This window comes from Eretmochelys imbricata, chromosome 12 (genome assembly GCF_965152235.1).
Source record: "Eretmochelys imbricata isolate rEreImb1 chromosome 12, rEreImb1.hap1, whole genome shotgun sequence".
NCBI lineage: Eukaryota > Metazoa > Chordata > Testudines > Cheloniidae > Eretmochelys > Eretmochelys imbricata.
Genome location: NC_135583.1, coordinates 38,302,380 through 38,327,695, shown reverse-complemented (window position 1 = coordinate 38,327,695; position 25,316 = coordinate 38,302,380). Strand labels below are relative to the sequence as shown.

The window sequence follows — 25,316 nt, the reverse complement described above, 5'->3', positions numbered from 1 at the left end:
ATCTAAAACTTAGATATTGCTTTAACTCTCAATAAATATTCCAACCGCACACAAATTGGAGGACTATCAAGGGGGTTGGAGGGCTGATGCAGGGTGTGGGAAACTTGTATTAAGGATTTTTAAACTGTGCAGTGTGGGTATAAATATGTACTGGTATGAAAATGCATACTTAGCCAGTAGTGTTATTTGCTGCCAGTTTAGCTTTTGGCTACAAGCTTGCAGTTCACTAATGATATCGAAATGCACTAATTGGCCTTGGCCTTGGCCAATTTACCACCTGTTGTCTATGGAACTTGGAACTTCTCCTTTCCTCCTCTGAAACAACCGGTAAATGAAATGCAGAAAAACTATGTTAAATCAGGATGTGAGAAACTTAATTAGCAGTAGCAATGCAAATGAGGCATAATGTTTCCCCTCTATCCTTAACTCACTCAGATGTGTCAAGTCATCCATAAAGCATCATGTGACTTATTTATCATGTGTTAAACACCTCTAAATTTAGATAAGATAGATGACACTGTGATGAAATTCCAGAAATAGTATGGAGTCCACAAAGGGACTTAACTTGGGTGCATTTTTGTAGATACGGCATTAAAAATCAGTCGTGTAGTTCGCTAAAGACAAGTTGTGTAATACAACAACAAAATAAAATAGCTTTTCCTCCCCCAAATTTTTCTATCTGTCTTTGTTTATTCAATAGTTCAGCAAACGCTGCTGGATCATAGACATTGTCATTAAAGAAACATTCTAAGTCAGCCAGCAGTTGATGCCAATTGTCTAAAAAAAAGAAGGATTTATCACTGGAGTATAATTTTTAGGCCCCTGTAATAAATACTGTTTAAAAAAAAAACTCTTGAAAGAAGTGGGACGCACTGATTTCAAACTGAGAGATCTCACTGCTAGTCTCAAACGCTGGATAATAGTAATTTAGTTTTTCTTTACTAAAAATATATGTCATATATTAGTAATACTAATCATAAATATATATAAATATAATGTAAATATAAATATAAATATATTGTAAATATATTTACATATTTACAAGCACTGCAGAACACCCGACGCAGGTAACTGTTATTTTCCCATTATACACACAACAAATCTGAAGCAAGAGCTGAAATGACTTGCCCAAAACCACCAAGTGGCTGGGATTAGAATTACAGATGGGATTAGAATGCACACTTTCTGACTCCTGATCTCATTGTCCTTCCTTCACACCATCAAACATCACAAAGTCTCTTTCCTTCAAACCAGCAAAGATGTTTGTTATACTGGACAGTTTTATATAAAACACAGATTCAAACTTATTCACCACACCCGTTAAAGAATGCAAACCAAAAATACATGACACTGTAAACATAAATCAGTATGAAAATATAGCTAAACTATGAATCCAGAGGCCCAAGTTCATCCCCAAGTATAACACCTGCTGAATCCAATTAAGTTATGCCAGGGTGGAGTTTGGCCCTGTAAATGGTTTATATATAAAACAAAATAAACTTTTAAACACACTTACAAATGCAAATTAATATTAAAAACTTCAGAAAAAAGTGCTTTACTCAAAAGTTAAATATAATTAGTTAGATTTATTAGGAACTGGGGAAACTTTTGGGAAAGGGGGAGCCTATACAGGAAGAATGGGCTCCACCTTAACCAGAATGGAACCAGAAGGCTGGCACTTAACATTAAAAAGGTTGTAGAGCAGTTTTTAAACTAAGGGCTCTGGAGAAAGCCGACAGGTGCAGAGGAACACGTGATTCAGACAGAGACATCCCTCAGGAGAAGATCTATTAATGGAGATTCTCTATGTCCTAGTAAGTGAAAGATGATAAAATGCGGGTGGAATCTGATGAGAAACAATCAAATGAAAAAGAGTCCCATTCAATTATGTCATGTAATGGCAGACAGCTAAAAAGTGACAAGTTTTTATAGTGCTTATATACAAATGCTAGAAGTCTAAATAATAAGATGGGTGAATTAGAGTGCCTTGTATTAAATAAGGATATTGATATAATAGGCATCACAGAAACTTGGTGGAATGAGGATAATCAATGGAACACAGTAATACCAGGATACAAAATATATTAGAAGGATAGAACAGGTCGTGCTGGTGGGGGAGTGGCACTATATGTGAAAGAAAGCGTAGAATCAAATGAAGTAAAAATCTTAAATGAACTGAACTGTACCACAGAATCTCAATGGATAGTAATTCCATGCTCTAATAATAAGAATATGGCAGTAGGAATATATTATCGATCACCTGACCACATAGGTCCTGGAGCTAGGGGTGCGAAGTAGTTTCTATCATATACAGGATTTACAGTGGTTCTCAACATGCGGCCTGTGGGCCACTTCTGGCCCAATCAGCACACAGCTGAGGACCATGTGACATCCTCAGGGCCATACAGGTAGTATTGGATGTGGCCCACAATGGTAAACAGGCTGAGAACCACTGGTTTACAGTTTGGTTCAATGGCTCTCAGTACCCCCACTCTACACATTGTTCCAGCATCCCTGCCTGACCAGACTAATTTTCCTTTCGATCGTTAAACTGCGCTTCAGTGAGTTGACTGTGTCCCTCTTTGGACCCTGTAAAGTATCCATCAAGGTGCAAGGTGCTATATAATTGTCATTTCCCTGCTACATGGAAGGAAACACACTATAATGTTTTAGAAAAAGCAGCAGCAGCAGGAATACAACCTGACTGACTGGGATTGGTCCTGCTTTGAGCAGGGGGTTGGACTAGATGACCTCCTGAGGTCCCTTCCAACCCTGATATTCTAGGATTCTATGAATGTGAACTAGCTGTTTGTGTCACCTCTGAGAGTTATAAATTGCACTTTGTTTTTGCCATGTAATATTCCTGTACTGTACATACTTCTTAGTTAAATACACTAGGAACAGGTTTCAGAGTGGTAGCCGTGTTAGTCTGCATCAGCAAAAACAACGAGGAGTCCTTGTGGCACCTTAGAGACTAACAAATTTATCTGGGCATAAGCTTTCGTGGGCTAGAATCTACTTCATTCGATGCATGGAGTGGAAAATACAGGAGGAGGTATAAATACATGAAAGGATGGGGGTTGCCATACCAAGTGTGAGGTCAGTCTAATGAGATAAATCAATTAACAGCAGGATACCAAGGGAGGAAAAATAACTTCTGAAGTGGTAATGAGAGTGGCCCATTACAGACAGTTGACAAGAAGGTGTGAGTAACAGTAGGGAGAAATTAGTATTGGGGAAATTAGGTTTAGGTTTTGTAATTACTCAACCACTCCCAGTCTTTATTCAGGCCTAATCTGATGGTACCCAGTTTGCAAATTAATTCCAGTTCTCCAACGTGAAGCTGCAGAATTTATCTTGTTAGACTGACCTCACACTTGGTAAGGCAACCCCCATCCTTTCATGTATTGCTACCTGCTCCTGTATTTTCCACTCCATGCATCTGATGAAGTGGGTTCTAGCCCACGAAAGCTTATGCCCAAATAAATTTGTTAGTCTCTAAGGTGCCACAAGGACTCCTCGTTGTTTTTAAACTAGGAACAATGCTGTATATGTTTTTCCAACAAGGATACATAATAAACTCCTGGAATCCAGTATTTTCTAAGCACTGCAGAAACTGCAGAAATTGGGTAAAAAATATCTAGTTTGCAAGTGTGCATCCGTGAACTATGTATATGACAGATACGAATTATTTTTCTTCAACTTTGTTGAACCTTCATTCTGTTTCTTAAAGTACTCATAACTACACCTGGTTGGAAATTTTCCAGTGGAACATTTTTCTGTTGAAAAATGCCAATTTGTCACAAGCTAAAAATTCCGCAGGAACATGTCAATTTTGACAAAATGCTTCCAGGTTCCCAGCTCCAGTGCAACCTTCCAGGCGGGATGCCAAGGAACGGAGAGCCCTAGCAGCCTCAGGGAGATCAGACTGGAATTTTTGAAAAAAATATTTTTTATTTTTTCTCAAAATATATTTTTTTAAACTTCTGTTCCTCAAGAAATTTGCATTTCCAACTTTTGCTCCAAGTTGGATTTTTTCCCCAGAGAAATGCATAACTTCTCATAGGACAGAAATTCCTGCTCTTGCTCAGCTCTGCTCACAATGAAATGCTTCTTGAAGTGCTGCAGAGGATTTGCAGTCTACTCTGTGGTTCTGCAAGTGTTAGAATTCTAAAAGTTTCTCGTGTTTCTCAAACTACTCATGCATTCATGATAAAAACAGTTTGGAGAAAACATTCAAACACAGAACAAATAAAGGAAGAAGTGGTCTTACACATTTTTCTCATTGGGTTGGGTCTATTAAAGTTGTTCCAAGAAAGAAATGATTCACTCTCCAACTTTAGATGCTGAGAAATTTATGGGGTCTTCCATACTCACACTGACTGCTCCAATGAGCCTGAAAGCAATGGGAATTAAAAGCCACAGTAACAACAAGAACATGAATCCAATGCTTCCCAGCATCACTGAGAGAACATGTCAGATACTTGTGACCACAAACTTGTCTTTGTTTACTCTGTTGTGAAACACTGTATGTTCTGGTCAGTTTTGTGTCTTAAACAGGCTTAATGAATAAAATCTGCTAGAGAGATAATTTGTTGGAAAAGATTGCTGTGAGTGGCAGGTATTAGATTTAGGAAGACAATTTCCTATAAAGATGTGTATCAGTGATATAAAACACCATAATAATGAGATACAAGATAAAGATTATCTGAAGTTATTCTAACAACAGTCTGGGAACTTTAGCTCCACACGCAAACAAAACAGAAACTAAGAATTTTCACTTAAAGAATCATCCCCTTTATAGATTCTTTCAAGAAGGATAAAAGTAGATGAAAATGGCAGAGACCCAGAGATAATCATTGTCTTCTGGGAAATGGGACACAAAGAGAAGTTTCATTCAAAGGGCAAGGTGGCAAAACAATGTAGCTTGTTCTGTGCAACTGGAAGAGTTATGTCTTTCAACTTAAAAGATCAGCTCAAAAGAAAAATTAAGAGAACTAGTCCAGTCTTGCCTTGTTTGACAGTCAGCATTTATAACTTCCTGGGTATAAAACAATCATAAATATTAACCCTAATTATTGGTGTCTTCTTTCCGATATTAGTTATAGTCATGTTTTTAAAGCTATCTTTACAGATGGTACAGTACAATAAAAATATGGTTTTCTTATGCAAGAATATGCTATGGGTTGATTAATTTGAGAGACTAGAATCCTGACATGTTTATGTCCTCATAAAATGCAAAGATTTTAAGTCCTCATTTTGTTACCAAGGAAGGGGGAGTCTAAATGTACGGCACAAAACTGTTCCATTTTTTTAAAGACTACAAACTAACTATAGTGATGAGGAAAACGGTCAGAAACAGCCAATCAAATCAAGATGACATGAGTACTGAATCAATGAAACAATAAACAGGAAATGAAAACACAGGAAAACTTGACACTACATTGCATTTTCTGATCTTTAATATTACTTGCAGGTCTCTCAAATGTCACAATTTTTGCATGAAATTATGATTTGGGACCATATTATGGCATTGTGCCAGCATCTCTGCTCCTGCACACACTGGAATAACAGGGATGAAAATTGGCTTTTGTAGGTAAATCACTAAGGTTTGAGGCTGGGATTTATAAAGCGGTGTAAGGGAATCAGATGATCAAATCACATTAAATTTAACAGAGGCTCTTAGATCCTGGAGACAAAAATACTGCCGTCCTCTAAATTCTAGACAAAAAAATAAAATCTTGCTTGTGCTAAGTATTAACTAAAACAAAGCAATTTGTATGGTCAAATTTTTATGAAAATCTGAAACAATCACCTTAACCTTTTTTTGCAATGAGAACACATGGTTCTAATTCCTATGGCTAAAACCTCTAATGCATCAAGATTCTTTTTTATTTCTTTATTTTTAAGTATAACATATTTCCTATATATTTTCTGAATGGAGGGACAACATTTTTCTTTGATCAGTAATAAGGTCTGGTCTCAGTCATGATACATTCACTCTTGGGGGGATGATGGTTTTATAACATCCTTTAGGAACCATAGTTTATGGTTTGGAAAAATAATATCACAGCCAGTGTCTTCAAAAGAAGCTGAGGAGTGCAAATTTTTCAGATCTCTTCAAATTGCCACTCTGCTGTGAAACAAACAAACAAATAAAGAAGGAAGCTAGAGGGCAAGGTTATTAGCTTGCAAAGCTTCTTGTTCACTGAAGCAAAATACTTTTGTTCACCAGAAGACTTTCTTTATCTACGTAACCTCTTTCTGAGAAACTGTAGAAAGACAGGACTTCCAAACTACAGTACTGACTTGAAAATGTTCCTTTAGCTTGCAAACTATTCATAGCATCTATGGTTCTAAGTAAATGATTTTAAGCTGATTTGTATTTTGCAACCACTGCATTTCCTGTAGCACCACCAATCCGCAGTAGTATTGATCGACATCTTAGCTGAGAGACATTTGCATAGTGTTTCTCTCACCCCCTATCTTTTGGTTTAAGCAATTATACTCATTCAGCTCTCCAAAAAGAGGCACATTTCTTCCTTACACATCTGTTAATGCAAATATTTCTCCCTTCAAATAAGATGTCTACAGACTGGTAGTGCTGCTTATCTAATATAAAAACAGTTTACTAGAGAGCTCCCATAGCTACATTGTGGTTAATCAGCACTCAGAAGTTTATAGCTCAAAGGCAATGCATTGAAACTTGGCATTCTTCACAGCTGTTACAATCCAACAAGTATTGTTGTGAAAGTGACCTGCTCAAAGGAATTTATCAAAATTCCTTGAAACCAATGCTCCTCGGTAGTCAGCCTACAAGGGTCATTGAGCAGCGGATTATGAATTCACAACTCTCCTTCTTTCCTCTCAGTCACATCACAGCATTACTAAAACTGTACTTAGGCTGTGATCCTGCTAACGCTTAACCACTTGCTTAACTTTACTACCATGAGTAGCCCCATTAAAGTCAATGGAACTGCTGATGATAGTAAAGTTAAGCATATGCATGTTTACAGAATCAGGGCCTTATTGCTCATATTGCTGAGTCCTTCTTCCTTTGAGATTCCAGTAGTGACTATGCAGGTAACATCACATCGACCATAAAACCACACTGATAGATGGAGCCACGTAATCATAGCCAGAGAAGGGGCATCTCTTACTCATTTTTACATTGTGAAATTTTGTAAATTTTCTTTTAAAATATTATTTCTTCACCTGTTAGAAACATATTGTGAAAAAAAATTAGATGACTGTAAAATTAGATGACCTGTCAACCTTTCTCTATATCTAGAATACAAAAAATGTTAGTTTTGGTCAAAATTGTTGGGTTTTGAAACACTGAAAAAACCTGAGGGGTTAGATTTTTTGGGTGTGTGGGGAGAGACTGAAATCTTTTGGGATTTTGTTATGTTGAAAAACTAAGAAATTCCATTAGATTTTTTTAAAATGTATTTATTTCAAAATTCACAAAAAATATAGCTTTTTTGATCCACTCTAATTATTTAATTGGGACATATCACCATAAAACCAACACCAAACTCTGCTACATGGTTAAAAAATGGTTACAACAGAGCAGGAAAAACATCTTTTAAATATTTTTAATACAGAAAAAGGCATTTCCTTTTAACAGAAAATGCCACGGCTAACGTATTCAGCTTTTGGAGTTAATATGTGCATTTGTATGAATTTTGGCAAAAAATCCAAAATAAATATTCTCGATGCACAGATGTAAGCCTCTGACTCAAATTAATGAAAGCAAGAGAATTAATTGATCTGGCTGAAGCTTCTCATAGACTCTCTTAGCTCTAGGTTTTACAAAGGCTCAGAATAACAGGTGATGGATGTTATGTGTCTTTACATAGGACATCATCTCATCGCAGTAGGCTGAATGAATTAGGAATGGAGTCCTAGCTTTTACTTCTCAATTCCCTTTACTGAGGTGTATATCAGACCTCATAATATCAGGTTAAAAATATTCAAGGTTTTTTCTAATAATTTAATAAATCTCCAAGCGCTGGCATGCTTTGAATAGTGATCTATTTTCTTTCTCAAACATACTTTCATCTGTTGCATGTACATACTAGTTTGTTATTACATGGTTGCTGATTTTTTTTTTTTTATTAAAAGCACATTGAACAGAGAAAATATAAAGAGTTTTCTGGAATTTGCAAACAATTTGGGAGTGGGAGGGGGGCAACAAAAAGAGAGAACCAAGGTAGTCAAAATATGCTTCACCCAAAGTTTGTGCTGTCCCTTCACACAGGGATTCAAGACTAGGGGCTTGTCCATGCTGCCCATAATTGCTAGAACTAGAGGTGCTGGGGGTGCTACTGCACCTCCGTCTTGAAGTAGTACCAACCCAAATAAAATGGTTTCCGCCTTCAGCACCCCTCACTATAAGAACGGTTCCAGCATGACTGATGCTGCCCTGCACTTTGGACTACAGGGTACGAATAGCAATCTGCACCAAATTACTGCGCTGCAAGTCCCCCGTGTGGACACTGTGGGCCTGAACAAAAAGGTTAGTAGTTCATGTTAACAAAGTTCTCTCCAAACAGCACTATGTTAACGCGAATTAGGAACCTTTTCGTTCGTGCCCACAGGAGGAAGTTACAGAGCAGCACGTTGGTGCAGATTGCTATTCAATCCTGCAGTCTGAACTGCAGGACAGTGTAAATGTAGCCTAATTTTGTTATCTATAGTTTTTGGGTTTTTTTTGACAGACAGTAAGATACTACAAGGAAGGTTCTTCTGCTTTATATTTAACAAAGGAGAAATGGTTGAGAAAGGAAAACATAAAATTAAAAAAACAAAACCAATTTGCCTCAGTATGATTATGAATCTAGAAGATTTAAGCATTTAATGGAACAGGCGTTATTAGTTTTTAAACTCCATTAAAGCAGAACGTCCTTACATCACTTCAGAATATGTTTGCTTCCAAATTCTGCACAGAAACATTTCCGAAAGCAAACAGAATATTTACTTTAGCAAAGGATAACTAACATGTCATAGCAAACTGAAAGTGCTCCAAGAAATGGGAAACATATTAATGTGTTAATGCTACTACTAGTAACAATATCAACAGGAAGCAGTATAGTCCATTTGGTCAGCTTTTCTGTGACATTCTAAGAATTCTTTTTACTCCTCTGACTTCATTAGAGTTAGTATGGCTTTTAGTAATAGCTCTCTTGAAAAACAAAGCTTTGCTGGATTGGGGAGTGAAAGAACAAATTACAATTACTCCATCTAGCAGCATTCAACCATGGCTACTAGTGGCACTGAGCTGACATTTCACTCCTTTGCCATAATAAGGGAGAAGACATGCTATGTGACTAGGATGACCAGATGTCCCAATTTTTAGCGACAGTCCCGATTTTTGGGTCTTTTTCTTATATAGGCTCCTATTACCCCCTACCCCCGTCCCGATTTTTCACACTTGCTGTCTGGTCACCCTATATTTGACACACAAAAGATGGTTATCCATGAAAATATCTTCAGTAAATATTTAGTGTAAGGAGGTTGAAGACTGTCATGACCAGGACACAGGCGGTCTGACCTTGTGGTCGGTACAGGAGTGAGGAGCCAAGAGATGTGGGGCCAGGTCTGGATAGCAGGAGATTGGAATCTAAGGCAAGTCAGACGACAGACAGACAGGCAGGTGTCAGGAGGCAGGCTGGGTTAGGTTACCAGGAGATCAGAGTCTGTGACAAGCCAGAGGGCAGACCAAGAGGCAGGTGTCAGAAGCAGACCAGGCCAGTATACCAGGAGGTCAGAGTCAGGCAGCAAGAAGGGCAGGAGAGACCATCCTAAACAGGGAAAACCCAGCTGCACAGATGACTTCCTGTTCCTCTGCTTGGTTTAAACAGAAGCAGGGAACCAAACAGGACCCCTGGAGTTTTGCCAATCAGTTCTCTCCCAGAGTTGAACTTCTAGTTCAGATGACTGTTAACATGTCACTGGGTAGCTGGTTGGACTATACTGGGTCCTAAGAATACTATGATCCATGGTTCAAGACCACAGCCCCAGCACAAACCTTGGTATGTGTGATAGATTTGGAGTTGCCTGTAATAATCTAGGAATTCGGTATGTTTGTTGGAGTATTGTAAAGATGTTCACTGCATGCACATAGTGGGTTAATTCAACTACCAGGTGGTCAGGAAACTAGCCAGGAAGGAAGATGATAGCTCCTCCACAAACACCCAGAACTATTAACTGTGATATGCTACCTCCACTTCTCCCCACTCCCACCAGCCAGGCTTTTCCCATGGCTGAATCACCCCCACCATCCCTCCCAGGAAGGTGGGGATCAAAAGACTGAGGATCATTTATAGACACACATGCTCCCTGAAGGAGACAGATTTTGTGAGTCTTGGGAATAGACTGAACACTGCAGACCTCCAGGAGGTTGGGGTGTCTGTAGGAAGTTAGACCTATTATGGTCCCTATGTGGAAGATAAAAAGACTTCTGGTAAGACAGGTGTGTGTGTAACACTTTTGCTGTTTTAAAACCCTTTTCTCTTGTTCCGCCTTGTGTGTGACAGACATTGCAATCCCATGCTGTATTTTTGGGGACCATATTATTACGTTTATGAATGTTTTATGGATCATTGTGGGTTGGGGATTGTATGCAACTCCACTGGGCAAGAGTTAGCACAGCTACTCTAGGAACCAAAAAACAGTGGGGTGTGGTTACTACAGTTCCTGAGATTGTAAACAGCTCCACAGAAGTACCAGCCCTTAAGGTTAATTGCATATACTATGTCAGGCTGAGTTTTCCAGAGACTAAAAAACAAAGAAAGAGCTTTCGGCATAAAAGGATAAGCTTGCACTGACTCAGGGCCTTTCTTTTGATTCAACAAACAGACGGGGGCTTAGGTGATAGGGGGGCCCCAGTCTGTGCTGAAAGTTTCAAAAGACTTTAGCCTATTCGGGTCCTATAAGACTGATAGGTGATTTCTGGTATGTTTACTGTGGGTTTAAACCTGTTTATTGTTTTTTGTGTTTTCTCCATAATGCTTTTGCCTTAAAAATACATGTTCTTTGCTTTGGAAAAGCTGTATGGTGACTGGTAAAAATATTGTCACTGTTCTTGAAGAGAAAGCAATGCACAGGGGGCTAGCCTTTAGGCTGACTGGCTTGCTGGGGTTGTCACAGTGCATGACCGAGGGCCGTGCAGCCTTAAAACCCCCGGTAAAAAGGGAGAAAGATACGGGTCTGCGCCCAAGAGAGGATGTAGCTTGGAGCCTGAAACCTTGAATGCATGCCCTCAAAGCATCACAGAGAAAGACTATAGGTGCAGTTAACCCTGAAACTGTGACAATGTTAAGATTAAACAACACTTTAAGAAGGCAGAGGTCAAAGGTGCAGCTAGACCCAAACCATGATTAACCATGCAAATACATATACATTTAAAAGCATTCAATTTAGACATAAAAAGAGCAGCTTATTCTATTCTATTTTGTTCTTCAGTGATGATTAATCTCATTTAATTTTCCCACAGAAGGGAAAAAATACGTCATTAACAAGAGAACAGTGTTAATCGACTTAACTAACAAAGACTCTTAGACACCTAGAGTATATTTAAAAACTGCATTAACTTCCCCTCTGGCCTTCCAGACCAGTCTATTCTGCATAATTTTACCTTCCCATTTACTGTTCGATCCGGCAAAATGCGGAGTGTCCTCAACTACCATCCTAGTGGAGGTAAAAGAAGCTAAACAACCCTAAAGGAGTTGGTCAGAACCTCACAGATGTGTGATTTTAGACTGTAAAACTCCATGGAGCAGGGGCCATGTATTCCTTTGCATTGCACCCCTTTAAGCATATTCTGTCCGTAAAATGGGGCAACGGTCTAAGATATGCTTTCAAATTCACAGTGCATCTCTTCCTGGGGAGACTTGAGGGTGAGATTTTCAAACAAGCTCAGTATTGAACTAACTGTGCCCCAACTAACTAAATGGTAAAATTCCAACTGCCTTCACTGGGAGCAGAGTTAGGGCAACACTAGTGCTTGAATAGAGACTGGGAGTGGATAGGTCATTACACAAAGTAAAACTATTTCCCCATGTTTATTCCCACCCCCCACCGTTCCTCAGACATTCTTGTCAACTGCTGGAAATGGCCCACCTTGATTATCACTACAAAAGGTCCCACCCCTCTCTCCCCCCGCACTCTCCTGCTGGTAATAGCTCACCTTAAGTGATCACTCTCGTTACAGTCTGTATGGTAACACCCATTGTTTCATGTTCTCTATGTATATAAATCTCCCCACTGTATTTTCCACTGAATGCATCCGATGAAGTGAGCTGTAGCTCACGAAAGCTTATGCTCAAATAAATCTGTTAGTCTCTAAGGTGCCACAAGTACTCCTTTTCTTTTTACTAGTGCTTTAGAAAATCCCATCCGTATTGTTCAAGTGTTAATCATGCTTGTTTATTTCCAAAGAGGTCATTTTTTGGTTACTCTGTATTTCAAATTCCAAAGAGATGGTGTTTCTATCACGTCTTTAGCAACAACAGAACATTTAGTGTTGATACTAAAATTATTTATTATTTGTATTATAGCAGTGCTTAGGGGCCCCAGTCAAGGAGTAGGCCCCGCGGCTAGGTGCTGTACAAACAAGTAATAAAGAATACAGTACCTGCCCTTGAGAGCTCACAATGGGTGAATGAGACAGATAAGTGTGTAGGGGTTTGAGGGAGACAGAGATACATGGACAAGGTAGGAGTACATGTGCTTGGGGAGAGGGCGATTAAGGACAGAGGCTTGATTTTCACTGGAGCCCTACGTGTGATGAGTCCATAGGCAAAACTGGGATTCGAGGCCCTACCCTTTTGCTCAAATCCACCCTTCCCTCATTTCAGCAACTCATCTATTCCCCCAGTCACGTCATTTCCTCATCCAGTCTAACAGGACTTCTGCCCAGTCATGTGTGGTGGGCACCTCACAGTCCTTTGCATTGTGGCTGTCAATACAAAGGATTATGGGTCACAACTGCAATTTATAGGTGACCAGTCTTTATATCTGAATGGAGGAGGGAGGGAAAGACCAAGAAGGCAAAAATTCCACAATTGGAGAAGCAGAGGAATTTGGGACCTCTTGGACCCATTGCTATTATCTTTAGACATGGTGCCCTAACCAGCCACGCACTCAGCCTCAGCCTAAGGCTTCCCCTGATTTTCAAACACTATAGTGTGTGTACTAGCATATACATTAGGTCTAGAAACTGCAAAGCCAGTATAGTACATCGCTGCACATCGAGATAACATAAAACAAATTCATTATGAGGCAAAATGTGACCCCACTGAAGTCAATGGCAAAACTCCAACGGAGAGTTATTGTGTCATTTTTACATGAGCCTTATTCACTTCACTTTAGACCACTGCCTCTTGGTTCAGCCTTTGTGACTTCATTTTGTGCTACATGTGTCTGAAATTTCACTGATTTCTCTAGGTTGATTCCCCTCCCCACCCCTACGGCATTTCATTTGTTCACACTTACAGCATATAGAGAGCAATAATGTTTTCATATCCCTGAGCTGTACCACTCTTCCCCCACTTTAATAAAAGTGAAATGTAATACTTTTCTCATTCCTAACAAAAATATGCAGTTCTGGAGTTTAAAAATACTTACTGACTGGTATTCTTCTCGCTTCAAGTTTCATAAGACTAGTTATATTTACTTGCTGGTAGCAGTAAAACTTTACCAAGGTCTGAATTTATTGCATTACACCAAATTGTGGCGTCTTCAACATTTTTACCAGACAACCTAATGAACCAACCTATTTTTGGCAAACAACACTGCCGTACCAACTCAGTGAGAGAAGTAAAGTCCCAGGAGTCTTGGAAAGCACAACACAAACTGGGACAGATGGAGTGGATTTGAAGACAGTGGACCTTTTGTTTTAGTACTTTGGAATTGCAGTATCCCTTTTTCACTGTCTTTACTAGAGCCCAATATCAAAACAGTGAACTGAAACATCACACCAACCGGATAAATAACTTAATTACTCCTTCTGTTGTGCTCTGTAGCATTTGTTCTCTTTAACACAAATACTTAGCAGCAGAAGCATGGAATAAGGTGTTTCAGAGGAAAATAGATGTAAATAACAAAAAGAAAAGGAGTACTTGTGGCACTTTTTGCGAATACAGACTAACATGGCTGTTACTCTGAAACCTGTAAATAACAAAGTGATTTATAAAACTTGATCATTAAGAACTCAAGACTCTTTTGAGCTTAGCCTATGTAGCAAAGAAAAAAAGAATCCTTGTGAGTAAAATTGATCTGTGCTTCAAGACATACAAATTATGAACTGTTAGTAGATGATCAGTTCTTGCTCAGAAGCTAATAGTCCCTGGAGGCTGGAGAAAAAACAAAACAAGTTTAAGTTAAAATACTTCTTCCAATTTAACACTAGAATTTTGTACAGAGAATACTAATTCTTAAAAAAGAATGGCTTGGAGCCTGAGCAATCCAGAGTGACAACTTTTCCAAATACACGTACTAAATTTTATTTAGAGTAAGAGAAACACCGATTTTGAAAATCTAATAAAAATATCATCTGAGATCAGAACTGAGAACATTCTATGTTGTTCCTGTGGGATTTCAGTGTCTAAAATAACTCACCTACTGGTAATTTAATAGTCCTAGAATGTCAGTCCCTGCTTGAGACAGCTCTAAACAGAGCATTAAAAGTCCCTACTGCAAACTGTATGGATTTTTCTCTCTTTCTACAACTCTAAAATAATGTTAAACACAAAATGATATGCCCTGCTATGTGAACCTTATTCCCCTAACTACTGCATGTTCTTTCAGCTGATTTAAAGTATTATAAGTACTTTGTCCTAGTGTGGCTGGCTTAAAAAAACAGAAGCTATGAAAAGGATTAGCCAGATGAACAATAGAGATAGAAAGACAATCAATTAATCATACCGTACCTTACTGTATCTTAAACACTCATTTGGCAAGGGATTGAAAACTCAGTGCAAATCGCCTAGTACTTTCCTAAAAGATAAGTGTGTTCTTCATGTGCAGAATATTACATTATATTTTAAATTTAAAAAGCGTATTTCCTGTATCCTATGTAATCTAAACCCCAAGAAAACAATTGTCTTAGGGGAGATGGAGACAAAAAGAAATGCATTTTAGTTTTAACACACTTAAATGAGTTGCAGAAGATTTCTGGTTTTGATATGAAGACATCTGGCTGAAATGTCACAAAATTCTCACTGCACAAAACGACACAGTGAGACCTTATTGCGGACCAGAGATGGATCTGATTTTCATCAGTCATCAAAATTTATTGTTGTGCTTAATACAGACTACATGAAAAGGTTAGTATTCTTTAAACACCTCAGCTCTACATATGCTTTTTAGTAGCCTGACAACATTTTCCCCCTTCTGTTTTGTACCACTTGGAGCTTCCATGGTGCATGGCTCCATTCTTAGATACAACAAGTTGCAATTATCAAGTCTAGAGATCACAAATGCATGGGTCACTGTGGTTAGGCCTAAGTCTGACAAGATGGAGCATCATCTTTTGGCCAATGACAGATGTAAGTGATCATTTTTTACTGCCATGGCTATGCAGGCATCCAATCACACTGAAAAGTCCAAAGGGTGCCAAGGCTGTGGACAAACAACTGAGAAAATCTCCTTGATAACGGGGGATGCCATAAAGGAGACAGATTCTTCTAAGCCCTTCCTTCTTTCTACTAGAATGACCTTTGTTTTGCTTAAGATTCAGCTTTAGCCAGCTGATTACAGTTAGGCATCAAAAAAGATGGGAAATTGTGCTGCCTATGTTTGAAGTAAAGGAGAAGTAGAGCTGGGCCAGCACGTTGGCCCATGTTATCTCACCAACTCTCCCAACAGCTTCAGACAGAAGCTGGATAACACAGGAAGAAGGCTGAGTTTTGTGGGACTCACAGGTGAGGACTCTGGAAGTGGAGGAACAGTTGCTCATAATGACTCCATAGGTCTGATCTGAAGAGGGACCTGAGCCACGTCAAAGCGCTCCCATTCACCCCTGCAGTTTCTTGGAGGAGGAACGGGAATATTTGTTGATGAACAGCAAAGAGTCAGAGTGAAAAGTAAAGGAGTACTTGTGGCACCTTAGAGACTAACGAATTTATTTGAGCATGAGCTTTCGTGAAAAGTAGTAACCTGATGTGCCATCAGTGCGTCCATGACTACAACTTACGGAGTGGCCCAAATTATTGGAAGCAGGCAGTTGTGTTTCTTGTCCTGCTCTAAGCATGTTCTTGGTGGCTTATCGGAACATACTGGATGTGGATGATCTTCTTGGAAAACAAGGTGATAAACCAGCAACTCTCTCTGCAAAAAGTTAAGTGCAGACAGTCTGGGTTTGCTAAACAATGTTACAGTATGATAAAGTTCTGCAGGGTGTGACCTTGCTGACTATGTGGTATAATGAAGCAGGAGTCCTTTAACTCCTTCATAGTAGTGCATTCCAGGGAAAGTAACAAGAAGAAAAAAGAGAGGGCTAGTGCAGTGAGAAGAGAAATAGAGAGCAGAAAAAAAACCCCTATAACTAATATTGCTTTGGTGTCCTCTGTAAACAGGTTATGAATATTGCTAGATTTCTTTTAAAAAAAAACAGTGATTGTCTCAGTGCTGCTGAGTTCCAAAACATGCCCAAACATCTTTAAAACATTCATAAGCAGGAAAAATAGTGACTGAAATTATTAGGAGTGGTCAAATTAATGGGATGGAACTGTTACCAAAATTAAAAAAACAAACACTTTTGTCTTTCTTGAAATGAAACAGAAAAAAACCCAAAACTTTAAAGTAACAGAGTATAAAGTATCGGTCTGGCAAGAATTTCAGAAAGTTTTGCATTCTTTAAGTGATTTAGGAGAAAAACAAGGAAAATATTTTACAGATTACCAGACTCTAAACAGTGAAACTAGAAACAGAAGCGCCAGTCTGGGAATGATGTCTCTTCCCAGAGAAACCCAGACTTGCAGTAACCACTGGCAAAGTTGGCCTGTCTACCAACCCACCTCTGATGTTTACTATAGATAATTGTTATAAAGGTATAATTAGAACTCAAACATTTTTAAGTAATCTGGTTGTTAACACACTTTAGGATGTTCTCTCAAGGATACCTGGGTGGCAGGAGAATTGTCTAACTCGGTTACATATGGTAAGACATGGTTCCGTGTGGTCCTGTCTACACAACCACTTCAGAATCCAGTTGCATCCTGACAATGGTAATGCAAAAGATGAGCTGAAGCCCAGTCAAACATGGTGCTCTGAAGTCACCGAGGCACTTGTGAAAACTGCACTAGTAGTGTACTGAATCAACCATTCTGATTCCTATTAAAATATGCTCTGTAGTTGGCCTGTAAGTCAATACCATCCCGTACCTTCCATTCAAAAATCAAAAGCATTCTCTGATATCTTTTGTGTGCATACTGTACCATCTAGCTTAGTTAATATCTCCTCAGTACCAGCTCCCGTCCTTTATTTTTTTCACATTTTACTCATCTTTTTATTTTCTTGCTGATTGCCATCATGATATATAATACATTTTCCACTCTATTAAGGCACAAATAAGTTTGCTCTGCAATAATTAAATTTAATAACCTGTAGTTGACATTTTACATGTCAAATCAGAATTTGCTCAACTGAATATCAAAGAGCATTATACAGAGCCCAGGACTATGATCCCAAAGCAGTAACTATACCGCAGAACATTATTTCATGGTGCTTTGTCTGCCATTATAGAAAACATGTATAACTTTTACAAACTGGGTACAAGTGTGCAAATTTTAACTGCCTGCCTCATCAACATTTATTAACTGTGGAAAAATTATTTGTGTGTTGTGTGATTGATATCATTCCATGTAAATGATTAAAACAGATTTCCAGAAACTTTCTTTTTTTTTCTAAATATTTAAGCTTTATATAGCTTTTAAATGCAGTATTTAAAGATGTAATTTATTATTTCTATGATATTTATTACCAATTTCTCACTTTAGAAAAAAGATTATATTGGTCTTAATGCATTACCATGCTTATTTTTTCTGGAGGTACTTTATATCTTACAATATACAGTACATTTAAATAAGATGGAAAAATATTCTAAAAATCTTCATATTAAACTAATTTTAAATTCATTTTCCAGTCTTAGTTTGCTATAATATCTGCCAAATTTCATCTCCACAGCAAAATAATATCCCACTATACCAGCCTAGGCTAAGGTTTCAAATGTAAGCAGTTCGGTGAATGCTGATGGTAAACAGGACCTGAAAGAGCAGTGCCCAATGTGGGGAACAGCTGTTCTACTGTGTGGACTAATGTCAATAAATATATACATATATACACACACATGCATGCATGAGGGATGGTCTTCAAGCTAAACTAAAACAAAAAAACCACTTCACAATGAAAATTATCACAATCAAGGACTTCAAGCAACCTTATTTTTCTTTCGCAAATACTTAACACTTTTGTTTCAAATGTGTACAAAGCACAGATAAGTAAATGAGCTTTGCTCATTACCTTCATTTCTGAAGAACAAAGCAGATCTGCAAGAACTTTGCACAATCAATTCTCAAAGAATTGCCAGTTATGAATCATTATATTTTTTTCAAAACCGGACTAACAGATTCTAATTTCCAGCTGTACAACATTGCGTTTTTCATTTTGTTGTTTTTCTTCTCACAATTCTGTTTGTTTCTCTGTGTAGATTATTCAAAGCAGATGTGCTGAAACAGGAAAACAGCTTTTACAACAATCTACTACACAGCTGGCATGGAAGTTGAGGGCTTTGCGCGCGCACACACACACACACTCACACTCCTCTCTGTCGGTGGCATACGCAAAAAAAACCCCACATGAATAGGAATGTCTCTGTGTCCCATGGTATGACAGTTCACAAGGGGGATATCAGAGCAGCACCGTGCCTGCAATTCAGAAATCCACCCCCTTTCCTCAACCTTTTGCTAAGGAAACATGCATCTGACAATGATCTTAACAGCACTGCCCTCTGCTGCTCAGAAGTGAGGCACAGAGGAAGAGCAGAATGCCGTAGTAAAGGACTTGAAGTAGAGATTTCAACACGAACTTATAGTAGCCTAATTCCCAGTATCTGAAACAAAACAATACCTGTTGTGTACATGTTCTTTCAGCTGTTCAAGACAAGGCATGATTAAAAATGTTTATATAGGCCTTATTAATACATATTAACAGTATCTGCTCTACAGTATCAAAATGAACAATTACAATGAGTATTCAGAAAAGAGAATTAGAACAGTTTATTGTAATTAATTTTGCTATGAAATAACACACACACACATTATTCAAGTTATATAGTGCTAGCTACCTGGGTAATGAGGTGCTGCATACAAACACAATGCAAATGTTATGTTCCTCGCAGCAATATACTGTGTATAATCAATATAAATCAGACATTTTGCCTGATAATCATCTTTCATAGCCCTGAAAAAAATCTAACTGGCAAAATAGTCCTAGTAAAATAGTTTAAAAAAAAATTTTACTTACTGGTCTATGATTATGTTTTTCAGACAGGAAAAGGTTATTTCCAATATTTTCACTGGTTATATTTAACTTGTTCTATAGCCTAAAATTCAGCAAAAGTAGAATTTAAATCAATATAAATTGTATTATTATTAAAAATTGTTCTTGGAGTTACAGGTTAAATTGCATCTTAATGAGATAATAATCAGTTATATGGTGTGTGACAGGGTCGGGCCAGATGGCTACAGGAGAGTGATAGAAGGCAGATATATTAGCCCGAGGTTGAGTAGGTCCCTTTTCCCTGGCAACAGGGAAGGCAACAGGGAAGGTTACAAAACAATCAGGAACTTTCTGTAAACAATTAAGACAGACAGGCTGATTAGAACACCTGCAGCCAATCAAGAAGCTGCTAGAATCAATTAAGACTGGCTAATCAGGGCACCTGAGTTTAAAAAGGACCTCACTTCAGTTTGTGGCGTGCGTGTGAGGAGCTGGGAGCAAGGGGCACTAGGAGCTGAGAGTGAGAAGGCGGACTGTTGGAGGACTGAGGAGTACAAGTATTATCAGACACCAGGAGGAAGGTGAGGATAAAGATGGCGAGGATAAAGAAGGTGTTGGGAGGAGGACATGGGGAAGTAGCCCACGGAGTTGTAGCTGTTGCACAGCTGTTCCAGGAGGCACTCTAGACAGGTGCATTCTACAGGGTCCTGGGCTGGAACCCGGAGTAGAGGGCGGGCCCAGGTTCCCCCCAAACCTCCCAATTCCTGGTCAGACACAGGAGTCGACCTGGACTGTGGGTTCATGAAAACGGCCAAACTGAGGGCTGCCGTGAATCTCCGAGGTGAGCAAATCTGTCAATGAGCGCATGACCCACCAAGATAGAGGAGTAACTTTGTCACAGGTGCCATTACTTCATGTTAAGAGAGATACCTAACATGTAGTAATTAGCACTGAGGGAAAAAGACACACAGAAAGTAGATCTTAACAGGACTGGGTTACAATTTTCTCAGAAACAGCTGGGTTTCTAAATAATTTCCTTTATAAACAAGCATATTTACCTTTTGGTTTAAGCTAAGCGGAAATAAATGGTCATTGGAGTATACTACCTATCAACTGGCAGACAAATTAGATATCTTTTAAACATTTGGGGCCCCTTCTTCTGTGCCACTTCCATTCCCCCTAACAAAGATGTACAGATTGTCCTTCACATCAGACCATAACAAGCAGATCATACAAAAACACATGGGATGTTCCAGATCTGGTCGTGAGGTCCTGTATCTCTATATATCATTTTAACATATTGTCATCTGCGTAGTATTGCACACTGAGATACTATATACAGTGTGTGTGAGAAATGGTCTGAGCTGCACACCAGACACATATCCATTCTGGGGATGTTCAGACCCGAACTTGACAGTTCAACATCACAAATGTATTACATAGATATGTACACTCTTCTTGAACTTGACCTCCAGAAGGCAGCTCATCCCTACAACTCTGAACTCCTTTCACGTTACTCTACCATCACCCTCTCTGCTCTACCAAGGACACTGATTCATCTCTGCCTCTCAAAAATCAGCTCTGTGACTTCCATGCCATCCCTTATGCTTGAGGTGCTCTTGTAAAAACCTGTTTGCTGACCCACCTCCCTTGCCACAGTCAACCACTCTTTAAACTCACTGCTGTCCTGAAGCCCATGAGGAGTGACTGAGGTGGGCAAAACAGAGCAGAAAAAAAATGAATGCTACCACTACAATGTATACATGCCTCACTGAACTGAGTACCTATGTGTTCTTAATGTCACCAGGGTTCTCTCACTCCCTACCTCATTTGGCATGTTATTTTGGTTTCAGATTGTAAACTCCTCTGGGCAGGGGCCATGCCTGTACTTGTTTCTGTGCGGTGCCTAGCATATTTTTGGGTGGTAGAAAAATATTATGTTTATATATTTAATATTGTATACAATATATTTTACACAAACACACAACAGATAGATTACATAGACAGCAATTTATAGTAGTTAGCTTTCTTTTCACTAAACCTGTGACAGATTCTACAGTTTGTTTTGGATTCTCCTTACTTCTCTAGATGCCACTAACACACACACACACACGCACACACCACAGATAAAGAAGCAAACTAACCTCTTGTATGCTCCCTCTATGAAGAGCCTACATACATAGCAAACTATCTGCTCATTAGGAATAAATTCAATCAAATTTTGACTTTTAAAACAGCATTAACTTTTTGTTTTGTTTGTAAACTAAAAGCCACTAGCTGAAAACCATTTCTCTGGTGTCATTTTAAATACTTCCTAAACTGGATAACTAGTAAGGCATTAGGATGTACAAAGAAAAGTCTAGAAAATGAAATAAAGGGGTATTGAAATGCTGAATGTGCTATACTTCTGCCTACTTCTACACATAGGGTAGGGTTTCTGAACACCATTGACTTATCTTCACATATGTTGTGGAGCATGTATACATCTAATACCTTTAGGGACCGAGAACACCCTAAAGCTCAGCAAAAGGAAAAAGGGAATGCAGTGAAGGGTGCGGGGGTCGAGGGGTGGAATCAAGGGAAAGAAAGAGACAATGAGGAAACTTCTGGTAATCCACAATCACTGCCAAATACAAAAAATCTCCCATTGGTCTGAGGACTTAAGCTATTAGTTAATACAAAGTCTAATTATTTTTGCAGTTTGGTATTTTTATTAAACTTCCACTGAAATATGAAACTTTGAGCTAATAGAACACATGTGTAGGTAGAGAGTTCTTTCTGGCATGATTTCATTGGTTCCATGGACAGCCATGCCAGAAAAGCAAGAGCCAAATTCAATGCAACGACCAAGACAGAAAATTCAACAGGAAAAAACAAAAACAAAAAATTAAACAAAACAAAAAAGAAAAAACAGCTGGCAACATTACGCAGAAAGATCTAGTACTGCCAGCTTCTCCAAGGTTTGAAATATAGCTATCAGTTTGGAAAAGTTTCACAGATAAAATTTAATGGTAGATTTAAACTATGTTTTGTTTTAGTAAATATGGAGCTAGCACAATCCTATTCTTTGTACCCTGGACTAATTGCTGTAAAAGCCCTTTTCTGAGGATCAGGGTGACAATTTAGATCAGGAAAGCTGTAGTACAAAACGGTATCTGAACGGTGATAGCCCACTGAAGGTCTGCCTGCATCTTTGTGCTAATGACGTGTACATTAATAGGTGGAATCTGGAAGCCTGGGATTGGTGCTCCAATGGGATTGTTGGCAGCAAAACAAAAGATCTAATAAAATCGTGGTTTGCAAGAATATTCAATACCTGCTTGAAAGCCATCAAAGTGACAAATTATTCACTTCCCTCATTACTGATGTCCTTCAGTTCCCCTGGTAAGGTGCATTAAAGCTCAAAAACAAAAAGGGGAAAATAAATTCACTTTTCTAAGTGGTGCTGGACAGTTGGGTGAATACAGCAGACAATGTTCTGAGAAGCACTCCAGCAGAAGAGACCACACACTACTACTTCTCCCGTTTGATGTTGGGCTGTATTGTACATATTCAACCTTCAGATAATATACTACGTTTGGGGAAAGGACTGAGGAAATGTCAGGTACAGCCATTACACAGCACAGTGTACATCGACAATGCTACAAAAGGACCTTTCCCGAAGCTGCCATTCTTCCTTCCTGAAACAACAGAGCTCCAATCCTCACTGAGACCACTTGATGCTTCTACAATCTAAATAATAAAGCATTGATAATATGCACACAGTCAGGGGCACATAAATTTCATGAAGGATGGAGCTAGTATCACCCCAGCCATTGCACAATTGTTCACACTTCTAAGATTGCAGGAAAAAAGGAAGTAGCAAGTAGTATTCCCAAGAGTGCAAAAGTTATTGAATACTGGTGCCTAGGGGAAGGTACTTGCTTTGATACATATGCAAGCTGTCCTATGACAAAAGCCCCTGGTGATTCACATGGCATAGCAGTTAGTTTTGTGAATTCCATACAAGCAGCATGAAGAAAACAATAAAAAGATTACACTATTCGTTTTGCATCCTGTAACATACCGTGAAAATGAAGTTTGAAAAGTAGGGTCAATGATGTCTGCAATACTATCATTTGTGGTTCACAACTAAAACTAATAAGAAAACGGGGAAAAAATGCAGGCAGAAGTTTTACAATCAATTGTAGCCACAATCACTTCTGCAGGGTCAGAACTGTTCCTACCAACACAATGGTGTTCAACTCCAGTAACAGTGAAAAATCCCCTAGTATACATGAACTGCTGATGTTAATTAAGCCAAAACTGATTCATCTGTATTTTTCTTCTCTTCTGTAATACAACCCTAATTCTGGAATATATATAACTTTTTCTTATTTATCCTTTCTAAGTTTCCACCAATTAGAAATCATCTATTAGATCTACAAAATTTCATGAACTCTTTCAAAAATAGTTCAGCCCTGAAAACTCATATTCACATCATAACTTCTTATTCCAGCATGGGAAACAGCCACCCAGGATGTATGCTACTCTAATGGGCTCACTTAACCATCACCGCATAGGTACCATCAGCAAAATGTGATCATCCAAATCTTTTTGCTTGTAAATTGACACTGTTTTAATAATAAAAATATTTTAACTGACATGTATTGGATCTATTTACAGAAGCAGAGATTCAGAACATTTACTATGGCATAAACTGTGCCCTATGTGGTATGAAATAACACCGCTAAGTTTGTAATATCAGAAAATTGCAAATAATCTGCACACCTTGTTAGTATCAAAGAGAAATAAAAGCTCCAGGGTTAAATATGCACTATTTCTTCCCATAAGACTTTACTTGGCATTTTGTTGCATGCAGAAGGGCCAATGAGGGATAAAGGAAGTAGTGAAATGCCAAAAAGAATGTTCCAACACGTGACTTCCATATTATCCTACTTCAGTGGCCTAACAATAGTACTACAACAAGACACTTCGGATTAAAATCCATACAATTAATTTTCTAAAGAGATTTTTTTTTTTTTAACAGGTTAGGTTGTTTCACCACACAAAAGGCCAGGAATGGCCAAAGATTGAGAGTTCCAATAGTTCCGCAGAGGTTCAGAGTCCAAGTGGCCTGTGTCTTGCCAAAGTTCATGCCCTGGTCATAGATCTGAACACAGCTTGTATTATAATATTCAGCATGAACAAAAACAGTTGTTCATTCAAGTGGCCTGGACAGAAAGCTTCCCTTACATGAGTACTTTTTACCGTGGGTATTTTAACCTAACATAATTTGGTAACGGATGTCCTGTCATCAGATGTAAGCAACTTCACTTCCACCTGATATGGAAATTATGTTAATTCAAACAATCTCGCAGAGTCATTGCTACAGCTTGAGACTCAGTTTCATCCTGTTCCACATAGCATAAGTGCCTAATAAAGCTATCTTATCAAAAAGAACACAACCAGATGTGAAAGATCGCTCTCTCTCTAGACATTCCTACAATACAAAAATGTCTGCTTAAATATTCTTATGTCTGCATAGCTTATGGTCCACATATGGCTAGACTGACAGTCAATGACAAAAGCCTGAAAAGGAACATCCTGTGCACAAGATAATCAGTCTAGTTTAGCACAACAATGAAGAAGCCAAAGACAAGAAAATTATAAAACATATGGATGAAGTATATTATTGCATGAGTGATGAAATAATGCTGGTCAAATAGAAAACAATGTTTCATCATAAGTAGGCAAAATACCAACTGGTGGGTTAATATTTTTTTCTGTTTATGCCAGAAAGATTTAAATAGAAGACATTGCGCACATTT

The 25,316-nt window shown here is 38.5% G+C and overlaps 1 protein-coding gene across 4 annotated transcripts in view; it reads right to left on the bottom strand.

The window, feature by feature from the left end:
• The window catches only part of BANP (BTG3 associated nuclear protein), a 242,893-nt gene that overhangs the window by 63,732 nt on the left and 153,845 nt on the right, over positions 1–25,316 (bottom strand). The window contains exon 13 of one of the 4 annotated variants that reach the window (XM_077831221.1): positions 19,531–19,609. The exons of the other annotated variants lie outside the window; for them this stretch is intronic. Coding sequence (XP_077687347.1) covers positions 19,580–19,609 — 30 coding nt within the window. The 3' untranslated portion in view covers positions 19,531–19,579. The remainder of the gene's footprint in view (positions 1–19,530; positions 19,610–25,316) is intronic. 4 annotated transcript variants of the gene reach the window in all.